Below are 16,605 nucleotides of genomic sequence, written 5' to 3'. Positions count from 1 at the left end.
CTCAGGTGTCCTCCCACCTCAGCCTCCTGAGTAGCTGGGACTACAGGCACATGCCACCATGCACAGCTAATTTCTTTTTTTAAAATTTTTTGTAGATCAGGGAGTCTCACTATATTGCCCAGGCTGGTCTCAAACTCCTGGGCTCAAGTGATCCTCCTGCCTTGGCCTCCCAAAGGCTGGGATTACAGGCATGAGCCACCGTGCCTGGCATTGAGCTACGTTCTTGTTGGCATCAAGTAAAAATCTAAATTATCTAGTACCTAAGTATCATTCTGTTTTCACTTAATCATATCCAGCCTTAAAAAACTAAAAAAGTGAAACTTTATCTAAAAACATAAGAAACAATTTAAGACATAAGCAATGTTTAAAGAGCCAATCATTTAATCTTTACCTAGCTTAGAAAAAAGACATTTAATCATATTTTGCCAAAAACAAACTTATTAATCATAAAAAATCTTCCACTTCCCTTCTACTTCCTCTAAGCCAGTCACAGTCAGTTAACCATCTCTGTTCCCTCTTCTTACACTGAACCTTACTCAAATTTGACCTGGCAAGCTCTTCTTCATCCCATACAGTTCAGGTATCATCTCTGTTAAGGAGCATTCTTTGACACATACTGCTGTTGCTCCGCTTGAAGGTAACCTTAGTGGATTCACTACATCTCTGTGCTGCCTATGTGCATGCTTCCACTATTTCACTTTTTTTTTTTAGAGACCGAGTCTTGCTCTGTTGCCCAGGCTGGAGTGCAGTGGTTTGATCTCAGCTTACTGCAACCTCCGTCTCCTGAGTTCAAGGAATTCTCCTTCCTCAGCCTCCCGAGTAGCTGGGATTACAGGCACGCACCACCACATCCAGCTAATTTTTTGTATTTTTAGTAGAGACAGGGTTTCACCATGTTGGCCAGGCTGGTCTCGAACTCCTGACCTCAAGTGATCTGTCCTCCTCGGCCTCCCAAAGTGTTAGGATTATAGGTGTGAGCCACTGTGCCCGGCCTATGCTTGTTTATTTCTATATTTGTGTTGCCTTAATAGATGTTCACTTATTAATAATACAATACACAATACATATGTGCATACTTTAAGTTTTATAAGTTGTGTATACAGTGTATATTTTTGCTTTGTTCAGCAAAGGGTGTTTAGGAAAATGCTGCTGAATGATTCACTGCATAACAGACTAACGGGCTGAGAAAAGGGGTGAGTTTTCTTGTGTCTTCCACTAAAGAAAATTAGTAAAGCTAATGAAAGGAAAGTTGAACACTCAACCTCAGCAACCCAGAAAATTAGTTGCAATAGTCTGCCATTTCTTTGTTTTCACAGAAAGGTCAATTGCCATTGGAAAGTTGCTCCATTTTGAAGGAACCAATAAAAATAACACATTACCATGCTTTTAGCTTCTCTGATGTATAGAAAGGCTTTTTCGTAGTCTCTTTAGAAAAAAATGTATGATCACATTTTCTGAAATGAAACACAACCACCGCCAAGCAGCCAAATATGGAAGTAAAAAGGGCTGAATTTGTATATACATATACCTATTGGTGTATCTTGAAATCTGATTGATGGCTGAGGTTTAAATCTGTTTCTTTTCAAGACAGTATATATGTCTAGGGCTGTTCAACTTTGAGATAGAAATTAGAATTTAAGAAAAGGGATATCACACTTCTTTTCATTCACTCTGGCTCAAACTGAATGCCGCAGTTACCAGCTACTCAATTTCAAATGTTTTGGAAAATAATAAACTTCCAATTAAAGCTGTACATCTTACATTCTCTTCTCTTGCCTTTTAAAATAATAAACACACAAAACAAAAAATTTTGAGCAAGGACAGTGTGCAAGCTTGTGTAATGGCATTTAAATGAAACAATACATACAGCATCTAGCTCAGTGCTCTGACACTTTTTGGGCATTCCAAAAATAGCAGTACATTTTGGTTTACAGGCAAAAGATCTGCAGAGTGTCAAAGTGAACTGGGGACGGCAGCATGTGCATGGAAAGGTAGAACTCAAATGAAGATCAAGACACTTGTGTGCATGTATGTATACTAGTTTATTTGGGGTTCTTTTGGTGATTATAGATATATAGGACTGAAATTGTTGAGTTACAGGGCACGTGGAAATTCAGCATTAGTGCAAACTGCCAATTTCCAAAAGATGTACTAAATTACACTCCAACCAGCATTGTATGAGTGTTCAAGTTGCTCCATACATCCTCACCAAAACTTGGTATCATTTTGAACATCCTGGTGGGTGTATAATGGTACTGTATTGGGTGTTAGTTTGCATTTCCTTGATGGTTAGTGAAGTTGAATATATTGTTACATATATTATTAGCTAGCATAATGGTTATGGACTGAATTCTGCCCGAGCCTTGGCCAAATTCATACATTGAAGTCTTACCCCCTTGTACCTCAGAATATGACTATATTTGGAGATACTTTGAAGAGTTCATTAAGGTTAAAAGAGGTATTACGAGTAGTCCCTAATCCAATATGATTATTATCCTTAAAGGCAGGGGAAGAGACACCAGGGACGCAAAATGGAGGAAAGACCATGTGAGGATATGGCAAGAAGGCAACCATCTATAAGGCCCAGGTAAAACCAAACCTGCCAATACCTTGATCTTTACATTCTTGCCTCCAGAACTGTGAAAAAGTGAATAAAAATAAATTGTTTAAACCATCCAGTCTGTGGTATTTCATTATGGCAGCCCTAGTAAACAAATACAACAATATTCTCTTTTGTAAAAAGTCTTACCATGACAGCACTGGAACATTTTTAGAATTCTATAATTTTAGAAAACTTACTTGGAATCCCATAAGGCAATATAATAATTTAAATTCATTATTGTTAGAGTCAAAGAAATAAAAATAGTTACCAGCCAAAGAATATGAAAACAAAATATTTAAACAACTAAATATCCAAATAAGCTAAGTATTATTCTCAGAGGGTAAAAGTAATTTATAAAAGAAACAACCAGAAATATATATCTGTGTCTATATTTTCAATAGTACTTTGAAAACACTGAATAATATATGTGGAAGGCTTCATACAAGTCAGTCACTTAGATCCAAATGTCACTCTGAACTACAAACATAAGTAACTAAGAGGTCTCACATGCAGTAGGAGTGAAGGACACTGGCCTCGGTCCTCCAGGATTTATTGGTGGGAGGGGTGGCATGGTGGGAGGTGAGGATCTGGACTGTATCTTCACTTCCACAGGCGATCCAGGCATCGCTGGCACCCTTTTCTCAGGACCAACTGCAGAGAATCAGAGAAATGGAGGTTAGGGTTTTCTAAAAGTTTGCAAAAACAGACAACAATTTGAAATACCAACATACTTCCCTAGAGGACTGCTTGGTATAATAGGCTGAATAGTGACCCCCTAAAAGATATGTCCACATCCCAACATCTGGAACTGTGAATGTTACCTGATTTGGCAAAAGGGTCTTTGAAGATATCATTAAGTTAAAAATCTTGAGAGGATGAGATCATCCTAGATTGTCTGGGTGGGCTCTAAATCCAATCTGAATGGTGTCCTTAAAGAAGGGATGAGACACAGACACAGAGACATACACAGAGGGAAGCCAAAGAGAGGACAGTCACGCCAAGTGGCGACAGAGGCAGGGACTAGAGTGACACATCTATACACCGAGGAGTGCCAAGGAGTGCCAGCAACCAGCAAGCCAGGCGGGAGAAGGGGACACATTTGTCCTCTGAAACCCCGGGAAGGAATCAACCTTGCTGATACCTCAATTTTGGGCCTCTGGCTTTCTGAACTGTGAGAGAATGAATTTCTATTGTCTTAAGCCACTCAGTTTGTGGTACTTTGTTACTTCAACCCTAGGAACTAAAATGAGGAAACAAGGTCAAGAGGTGATGTGAACTGAAAGTTAGCAGTCTCTAGATAGTGGCTGAGAAAGGAAGAAACCAGGTCACAAATATAGCTTACCTCAAATGCATTTTTTTAAACTTCTCCTTATAAATGAATCAAATTATTAGGGGCGAAAAAGCTAACATGGGAACTATCCAGACTTAGGCCTCAACTGCATGACATGAAAAGAAAATCAATCAGTTATATATAAATCAATATTAATAGGCTGGGCATGGTGGCTCATGCCTGTAAACCTAGCACTTTGGGAGGCTGAGGCGGGTGGATCACCTAAGGTCAGGAGTTTGAGATCAGCCTGGCCAACATGGTGAAACCCTGTCTCTACTAAAAATATAAAAATTAGCTGGGTGTGGTGGTGGGCACCTGTAGTCCCAGTTACTCAGGAGGCTGAGGCAAGAGAATCGCTTGAACCTGAGAGGCGGAGGTTGCAGTGAGCCAAGATCATGCCACTGCACTCTAGCCTGGGTGACAGAGCGACTCTGTCTTAAAAAAAAAAAAAAATCACCATTAATAATGATGTACTAAATTATATATATACATATCAACTACATCAAGTAGGAAAAAAGAGGGAGTCAACCTCTCTGACCTCAAACATGTAAATGTCATTCATGCTATACATTGTTCAAAAAGATGAAAAGTAGAGCTGAGTCTACATGAAACAGAGGCTACTTCATCTATGGGAACAATTAATAATAGGCAGTTGTTTGATAATACTAAATGGCAACAAAATTCCAGAAAGATAAATTAGATAAACTTCATGATGCTGCAATTAGGTAGGTCTGAGCTAACAGGAATCAGACTTGATACCAATGAGTAATATTCTAATATATCTAACAAGTTATTTTTCCCTATCAAAGAGAACTTGTTACATACTTAGTTAATAATACGACCAGGGTTACCATAATCACCTTTAAATTGAGCTATGTTCCTCACAGTAATTCTAAGCTTTTCACTTAAGTACCGGCCATTCATTCTCCAATAACTGCTGAATTCAAATTAAAGTGTAAAAAATGGGGAGCAAAGGCTCAAATAAGAAGGTAAAGTCCAAGTTTTCTTTCTGTGAGAGCACAGCTATAAAGACAATACATACAAGAGTGTTCACGATCCTGGCAACAAGGAACATTTTTGTGCATTGATGGGACACAATGGTATTTGGAGAAAAGTATCTCCAAATACCATTTTTATACTTCAGTTTGCAGTGGCCACACTTGGGAAAGGGATATAATAAAGTCAATCAAGAAAGCAATGCCCCCAAGTTACAAATCCCCTGACAAAAATGTGCAGTTCTCAGAACCATGTGGGCAACACTCTGCCAGCCCTTCCCATTTCTCTGGTTCAGGACATTTTCTTTGTGAAATTGATGGTCGTCCTGTCTGATTAGTGGACTAATGAGCTGTTGCGCTTGCCTTTTCTTCCTGACAGTATTTTCTCAATGCCCTTCAGAGAACAGTTGACACATTTCCAGCTCTTCCATCTGGGGCCCAGCTTTCTGGAAGGGTAGGGGAGAAGGGAAGGAAGGAACTGACAGTTGTCTCGCACTGTAATGTGTTGTGTACAGTGTGCAACAACCTAGAGGGAGCTTTTCTTCAGACCACCTGGCTCTATAGCAAGGGTGCCAAAGACTTGAGGAAGGCTTAGCAGTGAGATGAGTTTTAACAGTCAGCACTTGGCAGAATAAAAAAGTTAGAGCAGCCCAAATGCAGAACGCTGAACTCTGTGCTCTTACCAACCAAAAGCTTTGATAGTGGGCCAAACCCAGCCACTAGAGAACTGTTTACAGATTGATACTTTTCATTTCACCATCCAAAACCTACAACACTAGTGTTTCTTCATGTTTCAAGTGAATGAAGCAGAAAAAGCACAGGTATGAAGACTGAGAGATTCCATGTGAATTCTCATTCTGTTACAATGCAAGTGAATTTCACCAATTCATTTCACCTTTCTAGGCCTCATTTTCAACATATGTAAAATGAGTGACAGTAAGACCTACCTGTCAGGAAACATGTAATGATTAAAGATGATGCCTAAATCACTGCAAGGTATAAAGAAGGTGCTTAATTAACAGGAATGATGATTAGAAGATAGAAATCCTGGTGTCAAATTCTGGACATACTATTAACTAGGTATGTGACCTTGACCAAGTTAATATTAACATCTGTTTTCTGTGGAAAATAGGTATACTATCAACAATTTATCCATGGAAACTCAGAGATAATGTATGGAATGATTCAAGAATTAATAGCTGCAAAATCACCAAGCACAATGTAAAGTGGCATTTTTGATGGAAGCTGGGTGGCATGAATGCCCTTCATGGAGTGAGGTCTATCCAAGTGGTTTACAAGGTGACAAATTCAGCAGTTGCTCAGATGATGGGAAAGGGTATGTTCCAAAGTAGGCATTTTAACCCTCTGCCTGGGGTCACAGGATTATAGTAAGTCCCTGTAGGAAGAAGGCTATGACATGCCTTTATGTCATCCTAGTTATGGTGACTTCCTTTTTGAATTTTTATGAAAATGATAGTTATGTGCTATATTCTAGCTGGATCCCATTAAAGAATCAACCATATATTGAACTCTCTTCAATCTTGGAGAACCTTAAATAGAGTTGAAGAAGAAATTCTTTTCCCTCAATTGTGGCTTGAGTCCATAAACACCATTGCTTAGCATATCAAACAGCCATAAAGATTTAGTCCCAGGAAGTCAAAATAACCCTTGGTTTTGTCATAAGGGTCCAACTCAATTTCAAATTCAAAGTAACTGACAATTTAGTCACCCTATGAGTTTGTGTTTTGATTATTCTGAATATATTTGTATACGTGTATTAAAAATAAATGCATGTGTGCATATATATGTATGTATATATTAAAAAATAAAACCCAGATATGACAGCATGCATTTCCAAAATGACTTATGGTTCAACACCTAAACCATGGGAAGCCAAAGAACTTGATGAGTCAAAATGGAAAAGTATGTCTGAATAATTTCTTCACTGTGTGCAATTTGCTAAGGATATCCTGAAAACAGAAAACAGATGAAAGAATAAAGTAATAAACAGTTCTCTGTGTGATAGCAGTGATATTTTTTCCTACATAGGAATTTAAAGAATCAAAGATGAAACTAAAGAGTAGAACTATTCTGTAGCTCCACAGGAAAGTAACACTGAACACCCAGCAGTCTTCCTCTTATCTGCAGTTTCAGTTTCCACGGTTTCAGTTACCTACAGTCAACCAAAGTCCAAAAATATCAAATGGAAAATTTCAGAAATAAACAATTCATAAGTTTTAAATTGAGCACCGTACTGAATAGTGTGATGAAATCTCACACCATCCCACCTGGGATGTGAATCATCCCTTTGTCCGGAGTATACACTACCCGACCATAAGTCACTTAGTAGCCATCTCGGTTACCATCAGATGAACTGTCATGGTTTTGCAGTGCTTGTGGTCAAGTAACCCTGATTATTAGTTAATAATGGCCCCAAAGTAAAAGAGGAGTGATGCTGGCAATTCGGACACACCAAAGTGAAGCTGTAAAGTACTAAGTGAAAAGGCAGAAGTTCTTGACTTCGTAAGGAAAGAAAAAATTCCTATGCTGAGGTTGCTGACATCTACTGTAAGAAGGAAAAAGACGTTTGTGCTCATTTTGCTGTTGCATCTCATAGGCTCAGTTACAGTCCAAAAGGAATGTATGTAGGGTTCAATACTTCCCATGGTTTCAGGCATCCACCGGAGGTCTTGGAACATATTCCACGTGGGTAAGGGGGAACCACTGTATTACTGACTGACATCCCAGAAATGTGCTACTTGAGAAGAATCTTCCATGATAAACTGCCCACAATCAAGGGCATTTACAAATCATTATAAATTGCTTTTGAGTTTTTTTTTTTTTTTTAATCAGAGACTGGCAGAGAGCAGAGGTGTAAATACAAGATAAGAAAATAATGAGGTTATCCGAAGGGAAAGGCTACTCCCAAGCAATTGGAAAGAAGAAAAATTTAGGTCTCAAGGAGAAAGCATGTTGAGGCAAAAGGTGAGCCTGATGTGAAGAATGCTCCATCACTCACTAGTTGTGTGACAGTGGTTTTCTTTATCTGTCCCTGGGGATATTTCAACACAGGTTTATATGAAGGGTACCATAATGGACATAACAATGGTGGGTATACAGCAGATACTCTCACATGTTTTACTTGAATCATATTTTAAAATATATTAGAATTATGGTTGGGCATGATGGCACACGCCTGTAATCCAAACCACCTTGAGATGGGAGAATTGCTAGACACGAGGATGAGCCCAGAGTTTGAGAACAGGCTGGGCAACACAGGGAGACCTCATCTCTCCAAAAACAACAAAAAAATTAGCTGGATGTGGTGGCGCATGCCTGTGGTCCCAGCTACTCATGAGGCTGAGGTGGGAGGATCACCTGAGTCCAGGAGGTCGAGGCTGCAGTGAGCTGTGATCACACCACTGTGCTCCAGCCTGAGTGACAGGGTGAGACCCTGTCTCAAAAAAAAAAAAAAAATCTATTAGAATAACAGTTTACCGAGTTTGAGATGTTATCTATGCTGTGTGGGGTAGAAGATTTGGTCAAGTGTTCCTGTTTATCATGACTGAGAAAATATGCAGAATATAGATCTTTCTATATTAGATCTATCTATAAAGATCCATATAGAGATCTTTCCTATAATGACAGGAACACTGATCATTCCAAAGAAGCTGGCCAAGGAAGCCATTAAATCCATTGCTTTATAAAAAAATCAGACTCCAGGCTGAGCACGGTGGCTCATGCCTGTAATCCCAGCGCTTTGGGAAGCTGAGGCGGGCGGATCACCTGAGGCCAGGAGTTCAAGATCAGCCTGGCCAACAGGGTGAAACCCTGTCTCTACTAAAAATACAGAAATGAGTTGGGCGTGGTGGCACACACCTGTAATCCCAGCTACTCAGGAGGCTGAGGCAGGAGAACCGCTTGAACACGAGAGGCAGAGGCTGCAATAAGCCAAGACCGCACCACTGCACTCCAGTCTGGGCGACAGAGCAAGACTCTGTCTAAAAACAAACAAACAAAAAACAACAACAACAATAAAAAACCCACAAAAAAACACAAAAATCAGACTCTCAGGCTGGGCGTGGGTGGCTCCTGCCTGTAATCCCAAGACTTTGGGAGACTGAGGTGGGCGGATTAGACTAACAGAAGGGAGCGGGGAGGCTTATCATTTTAGGCCATGAAGTTCTGACATGGTTTGTTATGCAGGAATAGACAACTAATCTACACCACATACAAATTATGTTCCTTTTTTTTTGGTTCTATTATTGTGTTTTATAATATCACAATATGTCCTGGAATTCTTAATTCCACAATTTTAAAAAACAGTATGATAATACACTTTGAAGAGGTACCATAGTTCATTTAAACAATCCCTTGTCAATGAACAATTGGATTATTTCCAATAATTTGGTCCTGAATTTTGAGGATCCAGATCCCAATCTACTTGACTGTCCTGGATTTGCCAGGCCTTAGGGAAGTTCAGAGATGAAGGTAGGGAGGGACCTCACTTATGGGAAAGACAGACATACAGTACTGGGAAAATAAAGAAATAGAAACATTACCATGTACGACGGCCAGGCAAGTCTTAACACAATGTTAAGGTGTTTGCTGGAAAGGCTACATGGGCTCTCCAGGTAGCACATGGGATATAGTTTGAATAGTGCCCCAAGAGGTGGTATCACAGCTGAAGGAAAAATCAGGGAAAAGATTTCCTGGACCATAGCCTCTCTTCAATCACTGCCAAGGATAGGTAAATGTTCTGAATGCGTAATTGTCCTATGGTAAGAATTTCCAGGCCGGGTGCAGTGGCTCATACCTGTAATCCCAGCACGTTGGGAGGCCAACGCAGGCAGATCACCTGAGGTCAGGAGTTCAAGATGAGCCTGGCCAACATGGTGAAACCCCATCTCTACTAAACAAAAATTAGCTGGGCATGGTGGCAGGCGTCTGTAATCCCAGCTGCTCAGGAGGCTGAGGCAGAAGAACTGCTTGAACCCAGGAGGTGGAGGTTGCAGTTAGTTGAGATGGTGCCACTGCACTCCAGCCTGGACAACAGCAAGACTCCATCACAAAAAAAAAAAAAAAAAAAGACTTTCCAAAAGTGATAATTCTAACTTGCTAAAGATGGAGGAAGAAACATCAAAATTACTGTTACATTTATAGCCTTATAAAGGTGGCTAAACTGATTATGGACATAGTACATGCTTAAGGATGAGCATTTACCATCTTTGTAACTCTGCCACAAATCTGACAACACATCCAACTTCCTAATAACACGCAGGCTTCATATGCCGAGATGGCCAGGAACAACTGTTTATAATGACAAACAATTTATCATTCAACAAAAATGGAGACATAAGGACTCAAAGAAATTACCAGAGGCTGGGCACAGTGGCTCACGCCTGTAATCCCAGCACTTTGGGAGGTTGAGGTGGGTGGATCACCTGAGGTCAGGAGTTCAAGACCAGCCTGGCCAACATGGTGAAACCCCGTTTCTACTAAAAATACAAAAAATTAGCCAGGCATGGTGGTGGGCACCTGTAAACCCAGCTACTCAGGAGGCTATGGCTGGCAGAAGAATCACTTGAACCTGGGAGGTGGAGGTTGCGGTGAGCCAAAATCATGCCATTCATTGCACTACAGCCTGGGCAACAGAGTAAGGCTCCGTCTCAAAAAAAAAAAAAAAGGGAAATTACCAGAAAGTATTTTATAAGGACCTTTGAAGATAGAAGATGGAGCACAATTAAAACAAAATTAATACTTTAACATGTACTAACACTGATAGAAAAAATAAATTTTTTACATTCCATGTTTATACATATACTGGAAAATTAATTTATCATTATTATAGCTCAGGAATCAGGAAACTTTTCCTGCCAAAGGCAAGACAGTAAATATTTTTTTGCTCTATTGTAGCACACTATAGACAATATACAAATAAATGGGCTTGGCTGTGTTGTAATCAATCTTTATTCACAAAAATGGACAGTGGGCCACAGGTTTTTTTTTTCTTTTGAGACAGAGTCTCACTGTCGCCCAGGCTGTATTGCAGTGGCGCCATCTCTGTTCACTGCAACCTCCGCCTCCTGGGTTCAAGCAATTCTCCTGCCTCAGCTTCCCAAGTAGCTGGGACTACAGGCACATGCCACTGAGCCCAGCTAATTTTTTTGTATTTTAGTAGAGATGGAGTTTCACCCTGCTGCCCAGGCTGGTCTCGAACTCCTGAGCTCAGGCAATCCACCTGCCTCGGCCTCCCAACGTGCTGGGATTACAGGCGTAAGCCACCATGCCTGGCCGACAGTGGGCCACAGTTCACTGACTTCTGCTATAACTGATTAAAAAGCTGGAAAACCAGCCTGGGCAATGAAGTGAGACTGCTGTGGGAAGTCAGGGACCCCAAACGGAGGGACCGGCTGAAGCCATGGCAGAAGAAGGTGGATTGTGAAGATTTCATGGACATTTATTAGTTCCCCAAATTAATACTTTTATTTCTTATGCCTGTCTTTACTGCAATCTCTAAACATAAATTGTAAAGATTTTATGGACACTTATCACTTCCCCAATCAATACTCTTGTGATTTCCTATGCCTGTCTTTACTTTAATCTCTTAATCCTGTCAGCTGAGGAGGATGTATATCGCCTCAGGACTCTGTAATAATTGCATTAACTGCACAAATTGTACAGCAGGTGTGTTTGAGCAATACGAAATGTGGGCACCTTGAAAAAAGAACAGGATAACAGCAATTGTTCAGGGAATAAGAGAGATAACCTTAAACTCTGACCGCTGATGAGCCGGGCAGAACAGAGCCATATTTCTCTCCTTTCAAAGGCAAATGGGAGAAATATCGCTGAATTCTTTTTCTCAGCATGGAACATCCCTGGGAAAGAGAATACGCGCCTGGATGTATAGGCTTATAAACGGCCCCCCTAGGTGCGCCTGTCTCTTATGGTCGAGACTGCAGGAGTGAAACAGACCCCAGTCTCCCATAGTGCTCCCAGGCTTATTAGGAAGAGGAAATTCCCGCCCAATAAATTTTGGTCAGACTGGTTTATCTCAAAACCCTGTCTTCTGATAAGATGTTATCAATGACAATGGTGCTAACTTCATTAGCAATTTTAATTTTGCCCGGTCCTGTGGTCCTGTGATCTTGCCCTGCCTCCACTTGCCTTGTGATATTCTATTACCTTGTAAAGTACTTGATGTCTGTGACCCACACATATTCGCACACTCCCTCCCCTTTTGAAACTCCCTAATAAAAACTTGCTGGTTTTTGCGGCTTGTGGGGCATCATGGAACCTACCGACATATGATGTCTCCCCTGGACGCCCAGCTTTAAAATTTCTCTCTTTTGTACTCTGTCCCTTTATTTCTCAAGCTGGCCGACGCTAAAGGAAAATAGAAAAGAACCTACGTGAATATTGGGGCAGATTCCCCGATATGAGACCCTGTCTTTTCAAAAAATAAAAGAATTAGCTGGGCACAGTGGCATGCACCTGTGGTCCCAGCTACTTGGGAGGCCATGTACCTACCGAAGAACTACAAAAGGAGGTTGCAGTGAGCTGAGATCGTGCCATTGCACTCCACTAACCGGGGGTGGGGTAGGGAGTGGTTTCAGGATGAAACTGTTCCACCTCAGATCATCAGGCATTAGATTCTCATAAGGAGTGCACAACCTAGATCCCTCACATGTCCAGTTAACAACAGGGATTGCCCTCCTAATAAGAATCTAATGCCATGGCTGATCTGGCAGGAGGCAGAGGTCAGGCGGTAATGCACTGGCTCACCACTTGCTGTGCCACACGGTTCCTAACAGGTCACAGATCCATACCGGTATGCAGCCTGAGGATTGGAGACCCCTGTCTTAACATAACCCCCAGGTAGTGGAATGCAGCTAAATAAGGAATTTGAGTAACTTTTCCTAAATTGAATCTTAGAATTTTCTCATCTATTTATTCAAAATTATTCGAGTAACTACTAAGTCTTCTACTACTGAGGTGACAGCAGTAAATAAATAAAAAATAAATACAAAATAGAGGTCAAAAGGCCGGGTACAGTGGCTCATATCTCTAATCCCAGCACTTTGTGAGGCTGAGGGTGGGAGGATGGCTTGAGTCCAGAGTTTGAGACCAGCCTGGACAAGATGGCAAGACCCCGGCTCCACAAAATTAAAACCAAAAAAAAATTAGCCAGGTGTGAGAGTGCTTGCCTATAATTCCGCTGCTTTGGAGGCTCAGACAGGAGGATTCCTTCAGCCCTGGAGTTTCAGGCTGCAGTGAGCTGTGATTGTGCCACTGTACTCTAGCCTGGTTGACAGATGAGACTGAAAAAAAGAAAGAAAGAAAAAAAAAAACAGAGGTCAAGAAACAATTTTGAGGTTTTTAGCCTAAGCAACTGGAAGGATGAAGTTACCATTTACTAAGAAGGAGGAACTGGTAAAGGAAAATGGGGGAAGAGCAACTGAAGATCAGGATTACCTTTAAAATGCTCAGTAGATATTCTAATAGAAATGCTGGATAAGCAGCTGGATATAAAAGTGTGGAGCTGAGGCCTGGGGTGGGAAAGTCTGAAGTTGTGATGAAATATTTTCAATTAATGGCATATAGATTCTACGGAAAGCCTGAGAACAGGTATCTTACTAGAAGTGGGTACAGATCTCCAGGTATTTCCACTCTTAGAGATCATGAAAGACAAGAAACTAAAAAAAGAGACTGAAAAAGAAAAGCCAAGGAAATAAGGGGAAAAACCAGAAGCCAAGTAAAGAGTATAATCTACCGGGCTGTAAGCACTGTGAATTTCAAGAATAAATATACAAAGAGCATAGGAATACATGCTAGCTGTTTAGGTTATTATAATGATTAGAACAGTGATTAATAAAATGCCTTTTTAAACCTACTTATTTGAAAACCTGCTTTCATCAAAGTATCATTAAGAATACAGGTACAATGAAGGTGAGAACAAGTATATTATGTGTAACAAAGAATATATTAACATTTAAGAGACTGCACACAGATCTCGCCCCAGAACTTAACTGAGACAGATACAGTGGCTACAGCACCTTAAGCCAGGAAAGAGTTAATATAAAATTTTCATTACTCCCTCAATTTAAGACCATCTCTTAGCTGAAACAGAATATACAGTAAATATAAAAAGCTGTATGCAGCAAAAGATGAGATGAAAAGGTCAGTTTGGCAAAACAGCCAAATTCCAGACCAGCTAGAGATTTATATTCTTGAATAGTCAAAGGTAGGCTATTGTGGAAGAAAGAAAACTGGGCATGAAACTGTGACTGTGAATCCTGATTTTTCTGCCAATTTATCAGCTACTGTGGAACCCTGGACAAGTCATGCCAGAGCCTTGGTTTCTTCATTTGTAAAACAGAGGAAGGGAGGTGTTAAAAGGCAAATAAAGTAACAGATTAAAAAGTGCTGTAGGCCAGGCATGGTGGTTCACGTCTGTAATCCCAGCACTTTGGGAGGCTGAGGCAGGTGGATCGAGTAAGCTCAGAAGTACAAGACCAGCCTGGCCAACATGGCAAAACCTGATCTCTACAAAACATACAAAAATTTAGCTGGGAGTGGTGGCGTACACCTATAGTCTCAGCTCCTTGGGAGGATTGCCTGAGCCTGGGAGGCAGAGGTTGTAGTGAGCCGAGATTGTGCCACTGCACTTCAGCCTGGGTGACAGAGCAAGGCCCGCTCTCAAAAAAAATAAATTAAAAAAAAATGAAAATTGTAAAACAAGTACTGTATAAGATTTTTAAGCTAGGCGCAGTGGCTCATGCCTGTAATCCCAGCACTTTGGGAGGCCGAGGTGGGCGGATCACAAGGTCAAGAGATCGAGACCATCCTGGCCAACGTGGTGAAACCCCGTCTCTACTAAAAATAGAAAAATCAGCTGGGCGTGGTGGTGTGCGCCTGTAGTCCCAGCTACTCAGGAGGCTGAGACTGGAGAATCACATGAACCCAGGAGGCAGAGGTTGCACTGAGCCGGGATTGGGCCACTGCACTCCAGCCTGGGCGACAAAGTGAGACTCCGACTCAAAAAAAAAAATTTATCAAGTGTAAGATATTATTAGACAGCTATCCACCAGAAATGCATTAAGAATCATTACAGCACTACGTGCTGAGGGTCTCTTCCAATGCTAATTATTTCAACATTTAAAGATATATTGTAATTGCCAAGTCTGTTGATAACTTTAATGCAAGTTAAAAACAGTAGCAACACAGCTGACCTGAAAATGTAAATAGGGAAAAAATGAAATATGGATTGTTGCTTCCCAGCTCCAGCAAATATTTATTTAGAATAATATAGTTATCTACTCCAACTGCACACCATCTGTTTCAGGTCTCCACCAACTTAGTATTTCTCACATGAACAGAAAAGACTTAAATTAAATTTGATAAGCATCTTGCCTTTGTATGGAAGCCACCCCTACCACAATCAAAATCGACTGAATCCCAACCACTTAAAGGTGTGTCACATTACTGCCTGGGCCACACATATGCAGCCAAAGTCAGAGAACTCAAAGAATCTGAGACTGATGGAGCATCAGCTAACTTTAGTCTTCTTGGCCAAAAATAAACCTCACGTTTTTTTTCTGGAGACAGGGAAAAACGCTATCAATTTCTCACACAGCTAGTTAATGGCTTTCCTACGATTCAAAAACCCAGGTCTCTTGGGTTCCAGCATTTGATACATCTGTGCTAAATGTCTGCGGAACACAGAACCTTCTAGAGGAAATCTAGCAGTAGGCCGGGCTCGGTGGCTCACACCTGTAATCCCAGCACTTTGGGAGGCCGAGGCAGGAGGATCACGAGGTCAAGAGATCGAGACCATTCCGGCTAACACAGTGAAACCCTGTCTCTACTAAAAACATAAAAATTAGACAGGTGTGGTGGCAGACGCCTGTAGTCCCAGCTACTCGGGAGGCTGAGGCAGGAGAATTGCTCCAACCCAGGAGGCAGAGGTTGCAGTGAGCCGAGGTCGCGCCACTGCACTCCAGCCTGGGCAACAGAGTGAGACTCCGTCTCAAAAAAAAAAAGAAAAGAAAGAAATATAGCAGTAAATTCTGACAGTCCAGCTCTTAAATATGTCACAGTATGTCATGTCTCCCATCTCTATTGCTAGAATTTAGCCACTGTCATCTCTCACCTGGACTGCTTCATCTGCCTCCTAACTATTCTTTCTGCTTCTGCTTTTAACCCCTTCAGTCCATTCATCACGTAGTATCCAAAGTGCTGAGTTAAAACCTAAAACAGATCTTCCCACAGACCTGAACTCTTCTAATGGCTTCCTATTGCTCTTACAATAAAACATAAACTTACCTTGGCTTGAATGCCATGATCTACTCAGCAGTTCTCAAAATATGGTCCTGGGACCGTTGGGGGCCCTGGAGACCCTTTAGGATATGTGTGGACAGAAGGGGAAAGGTCAAAACAATTTTCATAATCGTAGCAAGAAGAGGTCATTTATCCTTTTTACTCTCTTTCATGAGTGAATGGTAGCTTTTTACAGAGATTACATGATTAATGCAGAAGCAGATATAAAAATCTAGCTATCTTGTATTAAAAACCAGTCAGAAGGTTGGGTGCGTTGGCTCATGCCTGTAATACCAGCACTTTGGGAGGCGGAGGCAGGCAGATCACCTGATGTCAGGAGTTCGAGACCAGCCTGGCCA

At 41.1% G+C, this 16,605-nt stretch overlaps 1 protein-coding gene across 20 annotated transcripts in view; it reads right to left on the bottom strand.

The window, feature by feature from the left end:
- CBFA2T2 (CBFA2/RUNX1 partner transcriptional co-repressor 2) overlaps positions 1-16,605 on the bottom strand; it is a 156,655-nt gene that overhangs the window by 39,904 nt on the left and 100,146 nt on the right. For 15 of the 20 annotated variants that reach the window (XM_001158443.7, XM_063802825.1, XM_063802826.1 and 12 more), the window contains one exon: positions 3,110-3,253. In XM_001158443.7, the coding sequence (XP_001158443.2) occupies positions 3,110-3,253 (144 nt within the window). Of the gene's footprint in view, positions 1-3,109; positions 3,254-12,228; positions 12,314-13,134; positions 13,249-16,605 lie in introns of all 20 variants that reach the window. The other 5 variants (XM_063802830.1, XM_063802828.1, XM_063802831.1 and 2 more) reach the window with 1 other exon arrangement.

This window comes from Pan troglodytes, chromosome 21, assembly GCF_028858775.2.
Source record: "Pan troglodytes isolate AG18354 chromosome 21, NHGRI_mPanTro3-v2.0_pri, whole genome shotgun sequence".
Taxonomy (NCBI): domain Eukaryota; kingdom Metazoa; phylum Chordata; class Mammalia; order Primates; family Hominidae; genus Pan; species Pan troglodytes.
This window is presented reverse-complemented; position numbering and strand designations above follow the sequence as displayed.